The 22,304-nt window shown below is 40.1% G+C and overlaps 1 protein-coding gene across 1 annotated transcript in view; it reads right to left on the bottom strand.

The window, feature by feature from the left end:
- Positions 1–22,304, bottom strand: part of SPON1 (spondin 1) — a 286,962-nt gene that overhangs the window by 160,484 nt on the left and 104,174 nt on the right. The window contains exons 4-5 of the mRNA XM_019037489.4: positions 13,662–13,735; positions 9,065–9,187 (exon numbers count right to left, since the gene is read on the bottom strand). Coding sequence (XP_018893034.4) covers positions 9,065–9,187; positions 13,662–13,735 — 197 coding nt within the window. The remainder of the gene's footprint in view (positions 1–9,064; positions 9,188–13,661; positions 13,736–22,304) is intronic.

Below are 22,304 nucleotides of genomic sequence, written 5' to 3'. Positions count from 1 at the left end.
AGGAACGTGTTCTAACCCAGTGCAAGGAAGATCAGAACCTTGATAAAAGGTTACAGGAACTGCTAACTAGAATAACCAGTTTAGAGAAGAACATAAATGACCTGATGGAGCTGAAAAACACAGCATGAGAACTTCCTGAAGCATTCACAAGTATCAATAGCTAAATCAAGCAGAAGGGATATCAGAGATTGAAGATCAACTTACCAAAATAAGGCACGAGGACTAGATTAGAGAAAAAAGAATGAAAAGGAATGAACACAGCCTCTAAGAAACATGGGACTATATGAAAAGACCAAACCTACGATTGATTGGGGTACCTGAAAGTGAGGACAAGAATGGAACAAGTTGGAAAACACACTTCAGGATATTATCCAAGAGAACTTCCCCAATCTAGCAAGACAGGCCAACATTCAAATTCAGGAAATACAGAGAATACCACAAAGATACTCCTCGAGAAGAGCAACCCCAAGACACATAATTGTCAGATTCACCAAGGTTGAAATGAAGGAAAAAATGTTAAGGGCAGCCAGAGAGAAAGGTCAGGTTACCCACAAAGTGAAGCCCATAAGACTAACAGCGGATCTCTCTGCAGAAATCCTACAAGCCAGAAGAGAGTGGGGGGGCCGATATTCAACATTCTTAATGAAAAGAATTTTCAACCCAGAATTTCATATCCAGCCAAATTAAGCTTCATAAGTGAAGGAGAAATAAAATCCTTTATAGACAAGCAAATGCTGAGGGATTTTGTCACCAACAGGCATGCCTTACAAGAGCTCCTGAAGGAAGCACTAAACATGGAAAGGAAAAACTGGTACCAGCCACCACAAAAACACACCAAAATATAAAGATCAATGACACTATGAAGAAACTGCATCAACGAATGTGCAAAATAACCAGCTACCATCATAATGACAGGATCAAACTCACACATAACAATATTAACCTTAAATGTAAATGGGCTAAATGCTCCAATTAAAAGACATACACTGGAAAATTGGGTAAAGAGTCAAGACTCATCAGTGTGCTGTATTCAGGAAACCCATCTCACATGCAAAGGCACACATAGGCTCAAAAAAAAGGGATGGAGGAATATTTACCAAGCAAATGGAAAGCAAAAAAAAAGCAGTCCTAGTCTCTGATAAAACAGACTTTAAACCAACAAAGATCAAAAAAGACAAAGAAGGGCACTACAGAATGGTAAAGGGATCAATGCAACAAGAAGAGCTAACTATCCTAAATATATATGCACCCAATACAGGAGCACCCAGATTTATAAAGAAAGTTCTTAGAGACCTACAAAGAGACTTAGACTCCTACAGAATAATAGTGGGAAATTTTAACACCCCACTGTCAATTTTAGATCAATGGGACAGAAAATTAACAAGGATATTCAGGACTTTAATTCAGCTCTGGACCAAGTGGACCTAATAGAACTACAGAACTCTCCACCCCAAATCAACAGAATATACATCCTTCTGTGCACCACATAGCACTTATTCTAAAATTGACCACATAATTGGAAGTAAAACACTCCTCAGAAAATGCAAAAGAACAGAAATCATAACAAACAGTCTCGCAGACCACAGTGCAATCAAACTAGAACTCAGGATTAAGAAACTCACTCAAAACCACACAACTACATGGAAATTGAACAACCTGCTCCTGAATGACTACTGGGTAAATAACAAAATTAAGGCAGAAATAAATGAGCTCTTTGAAACCAATGGGAATAAAGAGACAATGTACCAGGATCTCTGGGACACAGCTAAAGCAGCGTTAAGAGGGAAATTTATAAGCACAAAATCCCACATCAGAAAGCAGGAAAGACTAAAATCGATACCCTAACATCACAATTAAAAGAACTAGAGAAGCAAGAGCAAACAAATTCAAAAGCTAGCAGAAGACAAGAAATAACTAACAGAGCAGAACTGAAGGAGATAGAGACATGAAAACCCTTCCAAAAAAAAAATCAGTGACTCCAGGAGCTGGTTCTTTGAAAAAATTAACAAAATAGATAGACTGCTAGCCAGACTAATAAAGAAGAAAAGAGAGAAGAATCAAATAGACACAATAAAAAATGATAAAGGGATATCACTACTGATTCCACAAAACTACAAACTCCCATCAAAGAATACTATAAACACCTCTACACAAATAAACTAGAAAATCTAGAAGAAATGGATAAATTCCTGGACACATACACCCTCCCAAGACTAAATCAGGAAGAAGTTGAATCCCTGAATAGACCAATAACAAGTTCTGAAATTGAGGCATTAATTAATAGCCTACCAACCAAAAAAAGCCCAGGACCAGACGGATTCACAGCTGAATTCTACCAGAGGTACAAAGAGGAGCTGGTACCATTCCTTCTGAAACTATTCCAAACAACAGAAAAAGACGAACTCCTCCCCAACTCATTTTATGAGGCCAGCATCATCCCAATTCCAAAACCTGACAGAGACACAACAAAAAAAGAAAATTTTAGGTCAATATCCCTGATGAACATTGATGTGAAAATCCTCAATAAAATACTGGCAAACCAAATCCAGCAGCACATCAAAAAGCTTATCCACCATGATCAAGTCGGCTTCATACCTGGGATGCAAGGCTGGTTCAACATATGCAAATCAATAAACATAATCCATCCCATAAACAGAACCAATGACAAAAACCACATGATTATCTCAATAGATGCAGGAAAAGCCTTCAGTAAAATTCAACACTGCTTCATGCTAAAAACTCTCAATAAATTATGTATTGATAGAACATATCTCAAAATAATAAGAGCCATTTATGACAGACCCATAACAAATATCATAGTGAATAGGCAAAAGCTGGAAGCATTTCCCTTGAAAACCAGCACAAGACAAGGATGCCCCCTCTCACCACTCCCATTTAACATACTATTGGAAGTTCTGACCAGGGCAATCAGGCAAGAGAAAGAAATAAAGCGTAGTCAAATAGGAAGAGAGGAGGTCAAATTGTCTCTGTTTGCAGATGACATGATTGTATATTTAGAAAACCCCATCATCTCAGCTCAAAATCTCAAGCTGATAAGCAACTTCAGCAAAGTCTCAGGATACAAAATCAATGTGCAAAAATCACAAACATTCCTATACACCAATAATAGGCAAGCAGAGAGCCAAATCATGAGTGAACTCCCGTTCACAATTGCTACAAAGAGAATAAAATACCTAGGAATACAACTTACAAGGGACATGAAGGACCTCTTCAAGGAGAACTACAAACCATTGCTCAGGGAAATAAGAGAGAACACAAACAAATGGAAAAAAATTCCATGCTCATGGATAGGAAGAATTAATATTGTGAAAATGGCCATACTGCCCAAAGTAATTTATAGATTCAATGTTAGTCCCATCAAGCTACCACTGAGTTTCTTCACAGAACTAGAAAAACTACTTTAAATTTCATATGGAACTAAAAAAGAGCCCGTATAGCCAAGACAATCCTAAGCAAAAAGAACAAAGCTGGAGGCATCATGCTACCTGACTTCAAACTATACTACAAGCCTACAGTAACCAAAGCAGCATGGTACTGGTACCAAAACAGATATATAGATCAGTGGAACAGAACAGAGGCCTCAGAAATAACACCACACATCTACAAGCCTCTAATCTTTGACAAATCTGACAAAAACAAGCAGTGGGGAAAGGATTCTCTATTTAATAAATGGTGCTGGGAAAACTGCCTACCCATATGCATAAAACAGAAACTGGACCACTTCCTTATATCTTATACAAAAGTTAACTCAAGATGGATTATTAAAGACTTAAATGTAAAACCTAAAAGCATAAAAACCCTAGAAGAAAATCTAGGCAATATCATTCAGGACATAAGCATGGGCAAAGACTTCATGACTACAACACCAAAAGCAATTGCAACAAAAGCCAGAATTGACAAATGGGATCTTACTAAACTAAAGAGCTTCATCACAGCAAAAGAAACTAGCATCACAACGAACAGGCAACCTACAGAGTGGGAGAAAATTTTTGCAATCTATCCATCTGACAAAGGGCTAATATCCAGAATCTACAAAGAACTCAATCAAATTTACAAGAAAAAAACAACCCCATCAAAAAGTGGGTGAAGGATATGAACAGACATTTCTCAAAAGAAGACATTTATGTGGCCAACAAACATATGAAAAAAAGCTCATCATCACTGGTCATTAGGGAAATGCAAATCAAAACCACAATGAGATACCATCTCACGCCAGTTAGAATGGTGATCATTAAAAAGCCAGGAAACAACAGGTGCTGGAGAGGATGTGGAGAAATAGGAATGCTTTCACACTGTTGGTGGGAGTGTAAATTAGTTCAACCATTGTGGAACACAGTGTGGCAATTCCTCAAGGATCTAGAACCAGAAATACCATTCGACCTAGCGATCCCATTACTGGGTATATACCCAAAGGATTATAAATCATGCTACTATAAAGACACATGCATATTTATGTTTATTGCAGCACTGTTTACAACAGCAAAGACTTGGAACCAACCCAAATGCCCATCAGTGATAGACTGGATAAAGAAAATGCGTCACACATACGTCATGGAATACTACGCAGCCATAAAAAAGAATGAGTTCATGTCCTTTGCAGGGGCATGGATGAAGCTGGAAACCATCATCCTCAACAAACTAACACAGGAACAGAAAACCAAACACAGCATGTTCTCACTCGTAAGTGGGAGTTGAACAATGAGAACACATGGACACAGGGAGGGGAACATCACACACCTGGTCCTGTCAGGGAGTGCAGGGCAAGGGGAGGGAGAGCATTAGGACAAATAACCTAATGCACGTGGGACGTAAAACCTAGATGATGGGTTGATAGGTGCGGCAAAACCACCATGGCACATGTATACCTATGTAACAAACCAGCACATTCTGCACACATATCCCAGAACTTAAAGTTAAAAAAAAAAAGAATGTCCTTGAAAAAACAATAAAAATGATTAATTTCATTAGATCTCTGCCTTTGAGTAAACATATTTTTATTTTTCTGTGTGACTAATTGGGAACTATGCAGAAGCACTTCTGCTATATACTGAAGTACTGTGATTGTCTTGAATAAAAGCACTTATGCGACTCTTTGAGGTGCAAGCTGGACTAGCCGCTTTTTATGTTCATAAAACATCATTTTCACTTGAAAGGACAAATGACAGACAAATTATAGTTATTCAGACTTGGGAATCTGGCCTACATTTTCTAAAAAATAAAGTGATCCTGTCACTTCAAGGAAAACAACTGACAGTATTTGTTGCCAATGATAAAATTCAAGCTTTCAAGCAAAACCCAGAATTTTAGAAAACTTGTGTTCATTACTATGAACTTGATAGCTTTCCAATATTAAATACTTTTCTGATGAGATTGGTAGTGATATTAATGGATATGGCTTTTCATATTGTTTAATGAACTGTGTCAACACTTGGACAATCTGCATAACTCAGTAAACCAATATTTTCCAAATGATCAACGTAAGATGTTACAAAACCATGCATTTGTAAAAGATCCATTCAAAGTAGAAGGTAAAGCAATGACTTTTAATGTAAGAGTACAAGTTCATTGATATAGTTTCATATTCCACATTGTAATTAACCTTTAAAAAAACAATTTGCAGAGTTCTGGTGTAGGATCAAAGATTATCCATAATTATCAGAAAAGGTTATTAAAATACTCTTCCCTTTTCCAATTACATAGCCATATGAGACAGAATTTTCTCCGCATACTTCAACCAAAAAATAGATTTTTTGAACCTATTTGAATCTATTTTGAATCTAAGTTGAATGCAGAAGCAAAGGCAAATGGGAATCCAGGTGTATTCTATTAAGCCAGATAGAAAAGACAGTTGCAAAAACGTAAAACATTGATCCTCTTTTCACATTTCTTTTGTTTTGAATATAGGTATTTTCATAAAATATGTTCTTTATATTAACCTGGAACAAGTTTATTATTTTTAATTTACTAGGTTTATTTTAAAAATAAATAATATTTTTCAATTTCTCTGTTTTAGTTTTTGATACATGGAAGATTGATGGCTATAACCCATATAAACCACTTATGTTGGGATCCTCAAAGATTTTTTAAGCATACAAAAGGGGTCCTGAGATTTAAAAGCTTAAGAACCACTGTCCTAAGATCACTGTAGAGAAAGCAGTGTTTTGGATGACTAATAAAGGACAGGGGGGCTTGGCAATTGTCAATTTGCACTATTGTGGGAAGCTTCTCTGGGCATGATGATAGAGAATGGTTATCAAGACAGTATCATCTTTGCAGCGGCAAAAAGAAATTCATCTATTACTTAAGACTGATAGAAATAACTTTTGAGAACATTAAATTTTCAAGATCCTGATCAGATCCTCCCCATGTCCTTTTAAACAGCTCCAGTCTCCCTGAGTGTTCACTCCTTTTCCTCCATGGAAGGTTTGACTCACACTCTCCTCCATACTGCCCATCATAATTAGCTGAAGGCTAGACATCTGCCTCCCAGGTCATAATGAGTGTGACTCTGAGTTCAACAATCAGTACACAGTGCTTGGGAAGACAACAGGCACTAAGAATCAAAGATAAGCACGTCATCACGTTTGTCCTGGAGGACTTCTTGGTCTAGTGGGAAAGAAAGACTTTTAAAAAAATAAGTACAGTATGCTATGTTAAGTGCTATTCTGTACAAGTGACCAAATTTTTCCAACCAAAAATTAGGACACAATCTGACAATTGTCTATGAGACATCATGTCAGAAATGGAACAATCCTAGAAGATCTGGAACACACATCTGCTATATTTACTAAGAAACTCTCAACAACTCCACAGAAACTCTGTATAGATTTGTACTTGATTTGGCCCAAAGACCCAGAAACAATTTTTTTTTCACCTCCTCCCTAAATTCTGGGAAATGACAGTGGCAGAATAGGAAAGGTCAAGAAGCTTCTTAGGATCACAAAAGATGAGTAACGGGCCCCTAACATTTTATTTCCTCTGGTTAGTGGATAGGAGAGGCTGGAGGAAATTTTTCCATCACGCTTGTTCCAAATGTTTTCTTTCCCCCAGGCAGAGAGTCCAAGTTTCTTCGCACAGGTCTCCCACACAGCTGATGCAGATCAGGCTGAATCTCAGAGTCAGAAGAATGAACTAGAAAGAGGCTTCTAAGATCCCAAGCCTTGATTGCATGTGGGTAACATTAAACAATAGAGCTCTTGATTTGTCAACAAATGTCGAAGTCCCCTCTGGGTGGGCTGCGTGGGGATCATGGAGGTTCTGATCTGGTCTGAGTCTTCCTAAGTCCAATCATGTGCCCTTTTCTCCCCCTTTCCTTTGGGACCTGAGCCAAATCCCTCTTTTTAATCTCTCTCTCCCATTCCTACTGTTCTTCCTAAACTGCGGTAACTCCAAAGTAAAATGCACAAGAACAAAACAGACAATGAACAGAAAAAACAGGCTCAGTGCCACACATGGACATCCTGCCACCCAGAGACAGAATGGGCAACACGCAAGCCAAACAAAAGGCAGGCGTAGGAGCCTGAAAAACCCCTTTGGATCTTGGATCCATTACTTACATCTCAATGTGGGCAAATCATGACATCTCTCTCCTCCCCAGTAAACATATCCACAAAAACACATTACTTTGAGGATTAAACACTATAACATATGTAGAAATGCTTGGTTCACAGTAAGTCCACTTTTCTTATAGTCTTCACCTCTTTCTGCATGACTATTTGGTTAGTGTCTGTCTCTCCACTAGCCGCTGAGTGGCTTAAGAATATGGGGTGCACCTTTTTTTTGTTCAGTATTATAACTCTAGAGCTGAGCACAGTGCCTGGCACATGTCAGGCATTTGTTGAGACAATTATATGATAAAGTGGAATTAGTACGATCTACTTAGAAAATAGTAAGTTTGGGGTCTCCTGACAACTCTCATGGCTTTGTATTGGCTATCTTGATAACAATGTTATGAAAAGATTTTTATTTTTTTTTTGAGTCAGAGTCTTGCTCTGCTGCACAGGCTGGAGTGTAGTGGTGTGATCATGGCTCACTGCAGCCTTGAACTCCTGGGCTTAAGATCCTCCTGCCTTAGCCTCCTGAGTAGCTAGGACTACAGGCAAGACTACAGGACTACAGGCATGTGACACCATGCCCAGCTAATTTTGGAATTTTGCTATGTTGCCTAGGCAGGTCTCTAACTCCTGGCCTCAAAGGATCCTCCCACATCAGCCTCCCAAAGCACTGGGAGTACAGGCTTGAGCCACCATGCCTGGCCCCTCATGAAGGGATTTCAAGGTGGCATCTGAAGTCAGTAAAAAAAAGGCATGCTGACTAATTACTAACACCTATGATAGCAGAGTATTTGTTGACCTTGACCTATAGAGTCAAGAGCAGGTCCCTTTTGCCGCTATTTCCAGCAGGTCTGTCATGGAATTCATGGACAGGGTCATTGCAGGGGGATTGAGGTTACCAAATGCCTCACCTGAATATAAGCAGCATGACTTCAGGAATATTTTTAAAAATCACAGATAAGAAAGCACAGTGCCGGGGCTGGGCGCGGTGGCTCACACCTGTAATCCCAGCACTTCGGGAGGCCAAGGTGGGTGGAGCACCTGAGGTCAGGTGTTCAAGACCAGCCTGGGCAACATGGCAAAACCCCATCTCTACTAAAAATACAAAAATTAGCTGGGCATGGTGGCCCATACCTGTAATCCCAGCTACTCAGGAGGCTGAGGCAGGAGAATTGCTTGAACCCGGGAGGTGGAGGTTGCAGTGAGCTGAGATTGTGCCACTGCACTCCAGCCTCAGCAACAGAGTGATACTCCATCTCAAAAAAAAAAAAGAAAAAGAAAAAAATAGCACAATGCTATGCAAAGAAGCTGAAAGCATACCCATATAATGTCTGCCTGTCTTGATTAATATACATACTTGGATTGTGCATTTCATGAACCAGCCAATACTAGGGAGCAGATCTGACATGCTGCAGCTAGTGTGCCCTATAACCAGACAGAACTTTGACAATGTGCTTTTCCCCAAACCACAGAGTAGCCACTCTACTCACGAGGGTAATCCTTTGGGTGTGTCTTCTCGGACCAATTCCCATAAAATGTGAGTCTGTACTTGGCAGTTCCGCAGGCACAGCAGTCTAAGATGGGTTTGTCAGTCACCCCATCAAATGTGGAATCTGAAACAGTCAGAAAAGTCACCAAGTTAGAAAGTAAACGTGGGTTGTATATAAGGTGGTGCGATCATGGTCTCATTTTATCCTTAACCCTTAGGAAAAGAAGATGCAGCTTTCATTAGTTAATAAGACTTAGAGCCAGATCAGTACTTGGGCAATAAAGGATTTTGTATGCCTCTAAGTATGGTAATATTTTGAAAAAAAAAATGAGAGCTTTTTCCCTAATAAAGTGAGAAGATCTGTGGGAGCAATAACCCATAGGTTATTCGAGAATATTTAATATGTGGAAAAATCAGGGGTAAAATTTACTCAATCATCCTTTCCGGATCCTGGTCTCCTTCCCCACCCCTCCCACAACAGGATTTCTCTAACAAATTTTAAGAGGAACACACATGTGTGCTTTCTCTAGGAAATATTCTCTGGGACCAAAATGACAGGACCAGAAGGAATGACTTTGAAGCAGAGCAGTGAAAATAAATGGAGAGATATAAAGAATTACTGAAGGGAGAAAAAAAAAGAGGCATGCATATATAATCACGTCACTTCTTATCACGCTTTCAGAGACTTCACTGAGAGGAGTAGGGGGTGGAAATGTGTTCATAAGCTCAGGTTTACTGTACTTCTGGGTATAGAAGTAGCCAGGAAAAACTTAAGATATACTCTCGGCCCTCATTTTTAGCTGTGAATAGCTGATAAGTGGGGAAAGAGAGATTACATGAATAAATTCAGTATTTCCGATTGTCAAACCCACATCTCTAGCTGCACGTTGTTGCTTTTAGTCTGTTCTGCTTCCTGCAAGATGAAAACAATGACTACAGATGTAACTTGCTTCAGTTGCTTTTTTTCACTTCCTCTAGTAGTATTAACATAAATTTTTTTTTCTTTGCAGTTGGACATTTATTCTTAAATATTATACAAAGAGTAGTGGCAAAGAATGTTAAAATCATTGTGAGTGTTATGAAGAGCATTTTACAAGACTTCCTTTTGGAATTTACTGGGTTGATTTGGTTTAAATATATAAAATCCATGATGGATAGAAGTGAATTCTAGGTTCTAGGGTGGAGACGAAAGGATGAGACATCATAATAATAACTACAAAATACTGAGTCCTTTTATTTGCTGATTTCTTTCCATATATTGTCTCATTTAATCCTAACAATGCTAGGAGGTAAGTACTTTTGCTATCCCCATTTTACAGGTCAGTAAATTGAAGCAGATTAGGTAACCTGTTCAAGGTCACAGGGTTAGTGAACAGGGCAGGCAGAACTGGAGGCCAGGTCTTTTTGGGTCCAGGACTCATACCCTTAATCTCTGCACTACATTACTCCAGGAAAGACCTCATCTGGATAGGTCTGCATAGATAGCAAAGAGAGAAAACTTTTTTATTGTTTCTGTATTGCTTTTTCCAATGAAGAAAGATGCACTAAAAAAAAATTGCCTCCCTACATAGCTCTAGGATTTCTAAATCAGAGATACATGCTGAGGTTTCAATTGTAGCTACTAGGGGCTATTAAATGAGGCAGCAATAGTCTCTACAAAAACCAAAAGAAGGCCAACTGGTAGCTTTGCCTTATCAAAAGGGCTTTCGGATATAGGTGGTAAACTTAAAGATATTTCTGAGGGTTCAAAGGAATGCATAATAAACCTTTTGGATTTTGAAAGGAAAATAAGCTTCCATTTGAAAAATACATTTTTAAGCTCCCATTTGAAAAATAAATTTTTCAGTTTGAAAATAAAAACAGACATACTGTTTTCCTACTAAGGAAAAGCCTATTGAAAAGGAATCAGGCTTTCAAAGGGCAGTGATAAGAATCGTCCACTTACTCCTCTTCTAACCACAGCAGGGTCTCCCAGCCATGGGTAACTTCAGGCTATGGAGCATCTCCACAGCTTCCCTCTCTCCCCATTTCTACTCAAAATCCACTGACTTCCTTTGCAACTCTCTTCCTGTATTCTTTGTTCCTCTTCCCTTTTTCTTCCTTTTCTCATTATCCTGTTTCTGTTGACATTTTTCTCTTTTCTCTGCGTTTCCCTTCATTTTTCCTTTTTTTTTTTTTTTTGACTCTTTCATTTAATCGCTTGTGACATGGTATTAAAGTATGTGTATGCAGGGCCGGGCATGGTAGCTCATGCATGTAATTCCAGCACTTTAGGAGGCAGAGATGAGCGGATCACTTGAGGTCAGGAGTTCGAGACCAGCCTGGCCAACATGGCAAATCTCTATCTAGATCTTACTTGTGAGACAGAGATCTTTTCATATTTAGTAGAGATGAAACCCCATCTCTACTAAAAATACAAAAATGGGCATGGTGGTGTGTTCCTGTAATCCCAACTACTAGGGAGGCTGAGGCAGGAGAATCGCCTGAACCCGGGAGGTGGAGGTTGCAGTGAGCCGAGATCACGCCACTGCATTGCAGCCTGGGTGACAGAGTGAAACTCTGTCTCAAAAAAGCTAAAAAAATAAAAAATAAAGTATGTGTATGCATATGTTTGTTATAGGTCACTTTTTTGAATATTTTGTTTCTCTGTTCTTAATTGGAAGTAACCTATTGTTTATCCTGCTTTTTAAAAGTATTGGTTGCCTTTGCTTGTCTTCTGTGCAGCTCTAGGTCTTCTCCCCAGGCACTGTGGTGTGGTTTTGTTAGTTTGACTGTTGGAGGACGGCCTTATTTTCAGGAGCTGAGGGTTCTTAGGAGATACTTCACTGACACCCTCATGTACTGACATCAATCATTAACTAATGTGCACTTCCCAAAGTCTCAATCCTGACGTTATGTGAAGACTTGTCTAAGGCATTTACAAGAGGTGTCTTGGAAATGTGTGATCCAAAACACCCGCAAGTCCACCACAGCACGTGGATCTCATCACATGAAGATACAGCAGGGATGGGATTGTCATTGAGGAACCAAGAGCTTAATAAGTGGAGATGCTCCCTGTTTAGAGAAAGGCTGAGTGAACTTGCAGGCAGTTGAACACAAAAAAGAAAAGCCTCAGAAGACACGTGTGGTGGTGTCCATGTGGAAGCTGGCCAGGGTTCTCCGGACTGCAGATTCCAGCTCTCCAGCCCCTCTGGGAGGTATGATCCTAATGCAAGGTATCCAACTCTCTCTCCTTTGCTATTGCCATGTTCTCTAAACAATTCCAAACAGGGGACCTAGTTTCTGCTCAGCTCATCTACAGGAGGACAATGCATTGATCTGTCAAAGGCAATGATAAGAACTACTGAAATGGGAAGAAGTTGCTTTGATAGAAAGCAATGGTTAAGGGCATTGGCTCCTGACTTCAAACCCAGCCTTCCACCATGAGTATATGATGCTAAGAAAGCTATTTAAATTTTTTGTGTCAGGCCCCTCATCCATAAAATAAAAATATAATAATAATCTTTACCATATAGGGCTGCTGTGCAGATTATAAAATTAATGCATATGAAGTGCTTAAAATAGTTATTGGCATGTAGCAAAGCACCCCAAACATATTACGTATTATTATTGTTTTCCCCGAAGACCTTTATCAACCTTTCTTTTTCTTAGTAGCTTATACTTTGCTATAGTTGGAGAGGATTATTTCTTCTCAAAACACTAATTGCTCTAAATGCAAATAAAAATTCTGCAAAATTAAACAGAAATGAGATTGTTATGCTGTATAAATATAGAACATTTTTTATTTTTATTTAGTTATCCAATAACTTTTAAAAACATTCCGATGTTTAAGGTCAATTTTTTTTTGCAGTAGATTAATGAATAAGCTTTCAGATATAGATAACAAGAGCTATCTATTCTATAGATAGCATTTACTATGTGTCAAGGAGGTACTGTACTATTTTATCTATTTAAGTCACATGGCTAGAAGGGGCAGAGGCAGATCCGAACCTGGGCCTGATCTAAACTCAGGTCTCTGCTTTATCCCCCGAGTCTAGTTAGCCTCCATGAGCTTTGTTACAATACCTTCAACCTAAGGAGAGGAGGTTGATAAGTTTGCAAATCTAAGGACTAGATCCTTGAATGTGGTGGTATCACAAGGTCAACACCCCCTTGGCATCCCCATCCCCTGCTGGTCTTCTCTGGAGAAAATCCTCCCATATTGTCTGGGTGCCACACAAGATCTTGCTGGTGATTTTTTCCCAAAGAACCATTACAGACTTTTTAAAGGTACACAATTGTGCATTCCTTAATTAAGTCCTGTGAATTATTCCAAGGAACCTCTTCAGAATAATCACTGTTTCACAAAAATAAGAAGACGACACCAATATAAGGTACATTATCTTCTACCCAGGGAATCAAGCTGAGTAATTAGAGCTTAAGGCGGATCCAATTATCCACAGCACACAGCCAGATTAAAAATCGGAGCTACGTGAGGAAGCAGAACCCAGAGGAACTCACGAAGCCCAGTGGCCTTAATTCTTGCAGCAGGAGGATCGTGCAGGAGGAGCTGCCTTCCATGTCTCTGCCCCTCCCCCTCCCCACCCACACGGTCTTACCTTGTTCACAAAGTTTCTTGGTCAGAGAGCCCTCATCTTGAAAATAAATAATGCGTTTTTGTACGATGCTGGCCCTGTGGAGAAAGAAGACCCAAGCACAGTGGTGAGGAGGGCAGGAAGGCAGGTTTGGGAGATCAGTCAGACATAGTCCCTGCTTGGCTTTGTGGCTTTCAGTGAGTCACCCCAACTCTCTGTGTCTTCATGAGAAAATTAACATAACAGCAATACCTGCTTTATGGGGTTGTGGTGAGAACTAAGTCAGAAAATGTATGTCAAGAGATTAACACATACCTAGAAACCACTCCACTCAATATTAGTTACTAAATTGTTTTTGGTGGTAAGCTTATTGTGAAGGTAAGAAAGTGAACTAACAGTATTTTAATAACTTTTCTCAATGGTTTATTTTACTCTACTTTTCATGTTAAACTATTGAGGCCATTTATAGATCAGCCAAATTCAAATTACAGAAGCATGTCAGATCCTCTTTGTGAAGGGGAAAAAGGAATTTAAAAATATATTTTGATTTGTTCTGAAAACGTCATTCTGTATCTTTCCTGAAAGTCTAGACAAAACTGTCTCCTACATTCTGAACAAAGACAACTTCAGCTGTTATATCTCCCTCTTAAACATGTCAAATGCAGGATCTTAGAATTTGGAAAAAATATTTTGAGGCTGAAAAATGACTTACTTTTGGCCAGCACATATTTTCGCTTTAATTTGGGATTGCACAGACATGCTTCTTTTATTTTAACCCACTCTGTTGTTGATTTTCAGCTGGCCTTGAAGGGGTTGGATACTGAAACCCAGAGTTTCAGTAATTTGAAAGTTTACAACATTTAGAACTGAGACAATGTGAAAGGATCTTGGACCACTTCTACTGATTTTCTTCAGCAATGCTACTCAGTCAAAAGGTAATTTTCACTTCCATTCATCCTGTTTAACAGATATAGGGATTCCTTGACTGTATTATAGCTGACCACACTGAAGGAGTATTAGAGTCACATGATCTGCATGTGTCACATGATCCCAGACCCAGGAATGGGGCCACGTGTGCATGGATCCACAGAGTACAGAGGCAATCTTCCTGATGGTCTGGGCCTAGGCCAGGATGACTTTCCAAAGAAATATTTACTCTACATCTAGTCTTGCACAAAATAATACAATTCTGACCATCCTACAGATGTCTTTTACAGTCATTCCTTACCCAAGAGAGACAGGATGTTGAAATAAATGAATGAAATATGCTTCCTGTCTACGCAAAGCTACTTTGATCATTCTTTTGACTATGAAGCAAAAGAAAGTTTCCTCAGGCCAAGAGAATAACAGTCTTCACCCCAAAGCCAAATAACAAAGCCTTTTGTTAGTCAGATCATCCCATCATCTCCAACAGTGCTTTTCAGAGTGTTTTCCACTCTGTGCCTCCAGGACCCCTGTGGAGGGGAAGGGGCAGGCTTAGTGGGAAGTATCCCAGGCCCCACATTCCTGCTTCAGCCAAAGGCTCCACCCTAATTTCAACCACAACAGCCTCCTCCCCCATTTGTCTTCCCATTATATTTACTGGTGTATTTTCAACAAATAGTTGGGGGTCTGCTTAGGGGCCTGAGGGAGGTTCCAGGACACTGTCATAAACAAGCCAGATGGGGCCACACTACCCATTCTCAAAGTTTACAGCATAGTAGGAGAAAGTATCAAATAACCAAACCTGCAGCTGTTCATTTAACACAACCTTGATTAAAGTTTACAAGGAAGTCCACGGAGTGCAGGAGAGCATAGAATAGGGCATCCTAACCATGCTGGGAAAGGCTCCCCTGAAAAAAGGTGGCAGAGCTGAGGTTTGAAAGAGCAAACTAGGAGCTAATTAGGCAAGTGGAAGGGAGGAGACAGGGAGAGGGCATCCCTTATAAAGTTCTTCAGGAGGGGAGGGACATGGGCTCATGGGAGGACCTACGAGTGGTAAGTCAGGGAGGTAGTACAGATTATACAAGCCTAATCTGAAAATCTAAAATCTGAAATGCTCCAAAATCCAAAACTTTTTGGGTGCTGACATGACACTACAGTGGAAAATTCCACGTCTGACCTCATGTATCAGGTTACAGTTAAAACATTTATTGGCAGCACATAAATTTAGGGTTAGGAATGATGGTGATGCCAAACAACCACAAACTGTCCACATGGCAGGCTGTGGTGGTGATACCTTTGCTTTCTGATGGCTCAATGTTTGTGTAAAACACAAACTTGTTTTAGGCACAAAATTATTAAGAATAATGTATAACATTAATCTCAGGCCATATATATAAGGTTTTATTCATGTATATGTTTGAAACGTGCATGAATTTTGTGTTTAGACTTGGGTCCCATCCCAAGATACCTCATTGTGTATATGCAAATATTCCAAAATCTGAAAAAAAAAAAATCACAAATCTAAAACATTTCTGGTCCCAGTCATTTTGGATAAGGAATACTCGACCTGTATGAGAGGAGCCGGGAAGATGGGTAGGGCCACATTACCCAGAGCCTGCAGGGAGATGGCATTTCACTCCAAGTTTAATGAGATATCTTTGAAGAGTGTGCCCAGAGGACTAAGATGATCAGATCTGCTCTTTTAAAAGAGCACTCAGGATGTAGTAAAAACCAGTTGGTGTGTGGCTGCAGTGGACAGAGCTCCCACGCAAATCAAGTTTTGTTTCCATAAAGCTCTCTTGCTAAAAACATTTAAAAATCAGTCATCTACAGGATAAAATACAAACTTATAATATTCAAGGGTCTTTATAATTTTCCCCAAACATGTCCTGGCTTCAGCTGTCATCACTTTGTGCCAAGCTTCCTGGGTTGCAGACTTTCGATGTTTATTCTTGTGTGAACACCCCTTCAACTTGACCAGGCCTCTGCCTGTGCTGCCTCCTCTCCCAGAATCACCCATGCCTGCCTTTGCTTGCCTCTGTAATAAATACTTTGAATCTTCTTCCTCCTGCTGTAAATAGGGGGACAATGGCAAAGCCTATCATTTAAAAGCATGATAGTGCATAGAAAAGTAATTGCCCTCAAATTTTTGAAATATATGATTATAAAAATTTTGGGGGACTAGAGATGAGAAACATGTATTTCCTATATGATGTCTCAGCTTCCTCAATATTCTATAAAGTCTAAGGCAACCCATTTCCTCTTTTTAATAATTGTTGTCATTTCTGAGCCCTTACTATGTGCTAGTCTGCACTAAGGAGGCACTTAATATACATTATTACCTTATATAACTTATGTTTTATATATGGCAGGTCCTCAAATTCTTCACCCAAAACCCGTGGTCTGGAATATGTTTTGGAATTCAGAAACTTTTAGATATCAGAAAGTTAAGATTGTACATATACCACTAATACCTCTATAATCAAACACATCAATATTCTGCAGTAAAATGTTAGATTATGGGGCCAGGTGCTGTGGCTCACACCAGTAATCCCAGCACTTTGGGAGGCTGAAATAGATGGATCACTTGAGGTCAGGAGTTTGCGACCAGCCTGGCCAACAGGCTAAAACCTCATCTCTACCAAAAATACAAAAATTAGCCGGGTGAGGTGGCCCATGCTGCTTGGGAGACTGAGGCAGGAGAATCGCTTGAACCCAGGAGGTGGAGGTTGCAGTGAGCTGAGACTGCACCACTGAACTCCAGCCTGGATGACAGAGGGAGACTCCGTCTCAAAAAAAAAGGTTAGATTATGTATGAATTTCATTTATCCTCCCTAAGAGTTCTGTTGTTACCTATTCACTTTTCAGTCTCCTGTGCTAGATTCCAAGATTCGTACCTTATTCCTCCAAATATTAGTATCATTCTACTACCAATGTTCTAGGAGAAGGAACAGGGTTTGGGGACAGGAGAGAATCTGAGGCTAATGTGGCTTAGGTTGTGATGGTGGGCAGTCTAGTGGGTCGTTAGACATAGGGCATTGTAACTCTGGAAAGCTGGGAGGGAATGGGAGTGTGGACGTGGGAGTTGCTGGCCTAGGTAAGAGTCAAAGGATTTGGAGTGGCTGATGTCACCCAGGGAAAGTGTGCAGAGTTGAGAGTGAGAGTCAAACTGAGCCCAGAACGCTGAGGAAGACCAACATTCACCTACAGAGATGCTAGTGGAGACCAAGACTTTGGTACACTTGGTTGCGGAAGTTTCTATTTATTCCTCATTTGGTCAACTCCTGAGAGAATTTTATATTCTGAGAAAATGCATTTTGAGTCTATTCCCATCAAAACTATAAAACTCAGCTGAGGTTTATAAATCATATTATCGTTCAGAAAAATAATAGCTTTCCAAGATGAGAAAGCTGTTAGTAAGAACTCCCTTAGCATTTCAAAATGACAAACTTCTCCCATAGTGTGTTGCAATTTGGCAGTACTGTTGCATAGCATTTATATACTGAATGCTCTCTTATCATAAGAGAGCATGTTAAGGAAATCTAAATTAAATTTCTCAGTATGTTATCTCCTCAAACTTTAGAATATTGAGGTTCTACATAACTCACTAATCATTTCAAAAGTTTTCTTTTCAACCTGAAGTGAACATTTCCAAAAATGCCATCCTGAATCTCTTAGGTGCTCAGCCCTTTTCTGTTTGGAGGGTTTATTCATTTACCACTCTTTTTCCTGAGGGAATCTGCCTGTTGGGGTGAAGTTAGAGTTTGTGAAGTTGTGGGTTTGCTGTCTAGTGCTAAAAGGGGCTGGGGTCCCTGCTCCCGGGAGAGAGAGATCTCAGAAACTGAAGTACTTGGGAGAAATCAGGTCATGAAATGACTTAAAAAATATACCTGGATCCTCAGGGAATGGGTCACAGCCATATAGAGACAATTCATGTAAGTTCCTACTGTGGTGTGTTGCACACGGTAAATATCCAGTATGCGGTGGTCATTATCATTGCTGCTGTTAAGTCACCAGCCCCTAACAAAAAGTACCCGGCACGTAATAAGTACTTAATAAACAGTAGTTGTTTTTATGATTGATGTCAGGTCTGTTTCTTTGCTTGTGGAAGGAGGAGCGAGAGTATTACCTTGGTCAGCTGCTTCAGACAGAGACAATAAATTGCCAAAATGAAGGTTGGGTTTGTGGTCTCTAGACTATTTTTGCCAGCCTTCTTCCCAATTCCAGTAAAATCCTTATTACTGAATATTTCTTGAAATACTTTATAAAATTTCTCTATGATCTCAGTAATGTTTTCCATAGAGTTGGTCCAGTTTATAACCAGCAATATTTATTCCCATCTACCAATGAAAAAATTAACTGTGGGATGACCCAGGAATCAAATATTGAAGTCACTGCAATGATAATATCAGATGTCTCCCTTATTTTACTTCACAAGGATGCCAAGGGCTAACTGAACGATGGCCACATATTTATCCAAAGGCTGTGTACATGCCAGGATGCACACTCACCAATCTTGTATATGGCTTTAGGTGGGTCTCAAGAAATGGAGGTATGTTCAAGAGTTAACAAGTATCCAGGAAGCCCAAGACAGTGTGCCCATGGGAGAAGAAAAGTGAAAACTTATCTGCAGGACTCTATCTACAAGACTCTATCTACAAGACTCCATGACTGTTAAAGGGTAAGGCTGCAGTCTCTGCTTGGGGTCACAAAGCTATAGATTCAGAAGTCATCTACCATGACTGCAAAAAAGCAATTCCAGTAGCTGAAATGAGATTATTCCTGATTAATTATCACTCACTCAAAAACATATGCTGAACACTCATTTTGTGCCAGGCACTATGTTAGGAGCTGAAACTTCAAAGAGGAATAAGAAACGATGCCTTCCAGTAAGGAGCTCCTATGCTAGTGGGTGAAAAGAGATAAACAGAAAAAGGAAACTGGAAATCAATGTGGAACATGATAATGGAGGAGCCATGGGAGGCAGAGGTGAAGTGACTAACTTCACAATGGCAAGGCTTCAAGAGGAGGAGATGATGGCGGCTCTGAAGGTCAGAACTGAGAGAGGGGCATGGGAAATAGAGACTCTATGAGACACATGGTAGGAAAATTCATCAGGACTTATAACATATTGGATCTAAGGCAGAAAGAGAAAGTTAAGCATAAGATATTTTATTTATTTATTATTTATTTAACAGTTAAGCACCTTCCTATGTGCTTCACAAATATTAACTCATTTAATCCCCCCAACCAAGAGGTAGGCATTACTATCACCCCTATTTTACAGATGAGAAAACTGAGATAGAGGGAGGTAAGAGAACTGACTCCCTAGGTACGAACCCCAATGACTAGAGGGAGACATAGTAATGCTAGGATTGACACAAAAGACAGGGGGATTAGAAAGAAATTTTTTTATTTTTAAAATTTTTATTGAGATATTGTAGATTCATATATGGTTGTAAAAAAGAATACAAAGTGATTGTACTCTGCCTGGTTTCTCCCAATGATGACACTTTGCAAAACTTAAGTATAATTGTACAACCATGATATTGACATTGATACAATTCACTGGGCTTGAGTCTGGGTACAAAATGGTGCAATAAGGTTAGATGAAAGCTAGATCATGCCTTTCTAAAGAAACTCTGGCACTCTCTATAATGGAACATACCCCAATGACTCTCACAACACAAATCTGTTAGAATCCCAATCAAACAATCATCTACAAGTGCTACAACTCAGCGGAGGGTGGCCATTTCTGGCTGGAGTGAGGTGGAGATATAGGTGGAGTTGGGGGAAGTGTTGGTAGAAATGAGGTTGACCAGGTGTAACTTCTTGGAAAAATGGCACAGGAGTTGGACTTGGAGTCCTAGAGACTAAGTTTTTAAAACCAGGGACGGGAACTTTGCAGTAGAGCTGCACACCTAAAAGAGACCCTTGGCAGGCCCACCATCTCTGGCCCTTGGAAACAACGTTCTTTGCTCTGAGCAGACATCTCGACCTGAATCAGAGGTACCAGCTCCACACGGTGCTGCACACCCATGTGCAGCTTTGATTATTACCAGAATTTGGCTAAGAGGTCGGTTAGGCCCTTAACAAGACTACAACCCATTCCCAAACTTGTATGGTCATTGGATTTCTCAAGCTCTCAATTCGCATTGCACAAAGTTACACTACAAAGCCCTGGTTCTGATTTTAATAAAAACTAAAGGAAAGCTAGTTTTAGTGCTCAGTTTATTTCCTCTTCAATAGTTAAACTGACCTAGGGATAACAAGGTTACCATGATCCCGTTTTCTCTCATATTGTTCAACTTCGTCATATACCTTGTCAATACCATTACTCTAGCACTTTACAACTTACCCTTCTGCCCAAATCCAAAAGAAAACTAATGATGAATTGATTTTCATATAAGAGATATAAAAAGAAAAGAATAAAACTGGATTGTGTTTTAAAAGAACTACTTTAGATGTGAGAGGTATTAAAACCAGACAGACATTCATTTACTCATAAGTTTGTCTAACAGAGTAAGTGCCACAAAGCTGTGTTAGGACTTAGAGATACAAAGATGAATAAGCTATTGTTTGTGTGATACCAAATAGTTGCCCACCTGACAGGAGAGTGACGCAATCTGTTGAATCAGAACACTGCACAGCAAGTCCTGGCATCTATCCAGCATCCATTCCCTCCATCTTCCCCACTTGCAGAGCTGTCATTTTGTTTGGGGTAATATCAGACACGCCAGTCACGATAGTCCTGTTCCTGCTTTCCCAGCCTTCCTTGCTGCTGGTGGTAGGACATGTGACCCACATGTGGCCTCAGTAACATAACGGGAAGTTTGCAAGATGGAAGAGACTAAGTCTGTAAAACCAGGGACAGGAACTTTGCAGTAGAGCTGCACACCTAAAAGAGATCCTTCTGAGGAAGTTTTGCTTCCCAGGTAAGAAAAATAAATGACTCACCATGGACTTTCCCTTACAAACACAATGTGTGGAACAAGGCAAGCCATTTTGCTACCATGAAGAAAGGCCAAGAAGAATCACAAAGACACTGGCCCTGACATTATTTAGCTGCTGAAAGAATACCAGCAGTCACTTACCCTGGGGCTTCTTGTGGTATGGGAAAAATAAACCTCTATTTGTTGAAGCCATCATCAGCCAACTTTTGTAATGAATGCTGCTCTTAAATGTGTGCCTAACTGATGGAAAGAGGCATGGTGGGATACAGGGAGGGCAGTTCAGAGGAAAGGAGGAGTCAGGCTCTGTCTGGTCCCATATGTAGGCCACAAGGTTGCATCACTGGGGAGCTGTTGGAGGTCTTTTATTGTTGTTTTGTTTTTTTTTTTTGAGGCAGAGTCTCACTGTCTTGCCCAGGCTGGAATGCAGTGGCATGAACACAGCTTACTGCAGCCTCAACCTCTTGGACTCAAGTGATCCTCCTGGCTCAGCTTCCTGAGTAGCTGGGACAACTGGTGCCTGCCACTATGCTTGGCTGCTTTTTACATTTTTTTTGGTAGAGATGGGGTCTTGCTATGCTGTCCAGGCTGGTCTCGAATTCCTGGCAAGTGATCTGCTTGCCTAGGCCCCTCAAAGTGCTGGGATTACAAGTGTGAGCTATCACTCCCAGACTGAAGGTTTTTGGTGGGAGTGAGGGGCAGGGATGCCCTTCATCAGAAGAGACTGAGAAGAGGGAGAAGAGGGACAGCTGTGGACAAGGCCTTATAAGAAGGCCTTGGATTTGGGAACCAG

The sequence above is a fragment of the Gorilla gorilla genome, chromosome 9 (assembly GCF_029281585.2).
Source record: "Gorilla gorilla gorilla isolate KB3781 chromosome 9, NHGRI_mGorGor1-v2.1_pri, whole genome shotgun sequence".
Lineage (NCBI taxonomy): Eukaryota > Metazoa > Chordata > Mammalia > Primates > Hominidae > Gorilla > Gorilla gorilla.
The sequence above is the reverse complement of the archived record's forward strand: the minus strand, read 5'-3'. Positions and strand labels throughout refer to the sequence as shown.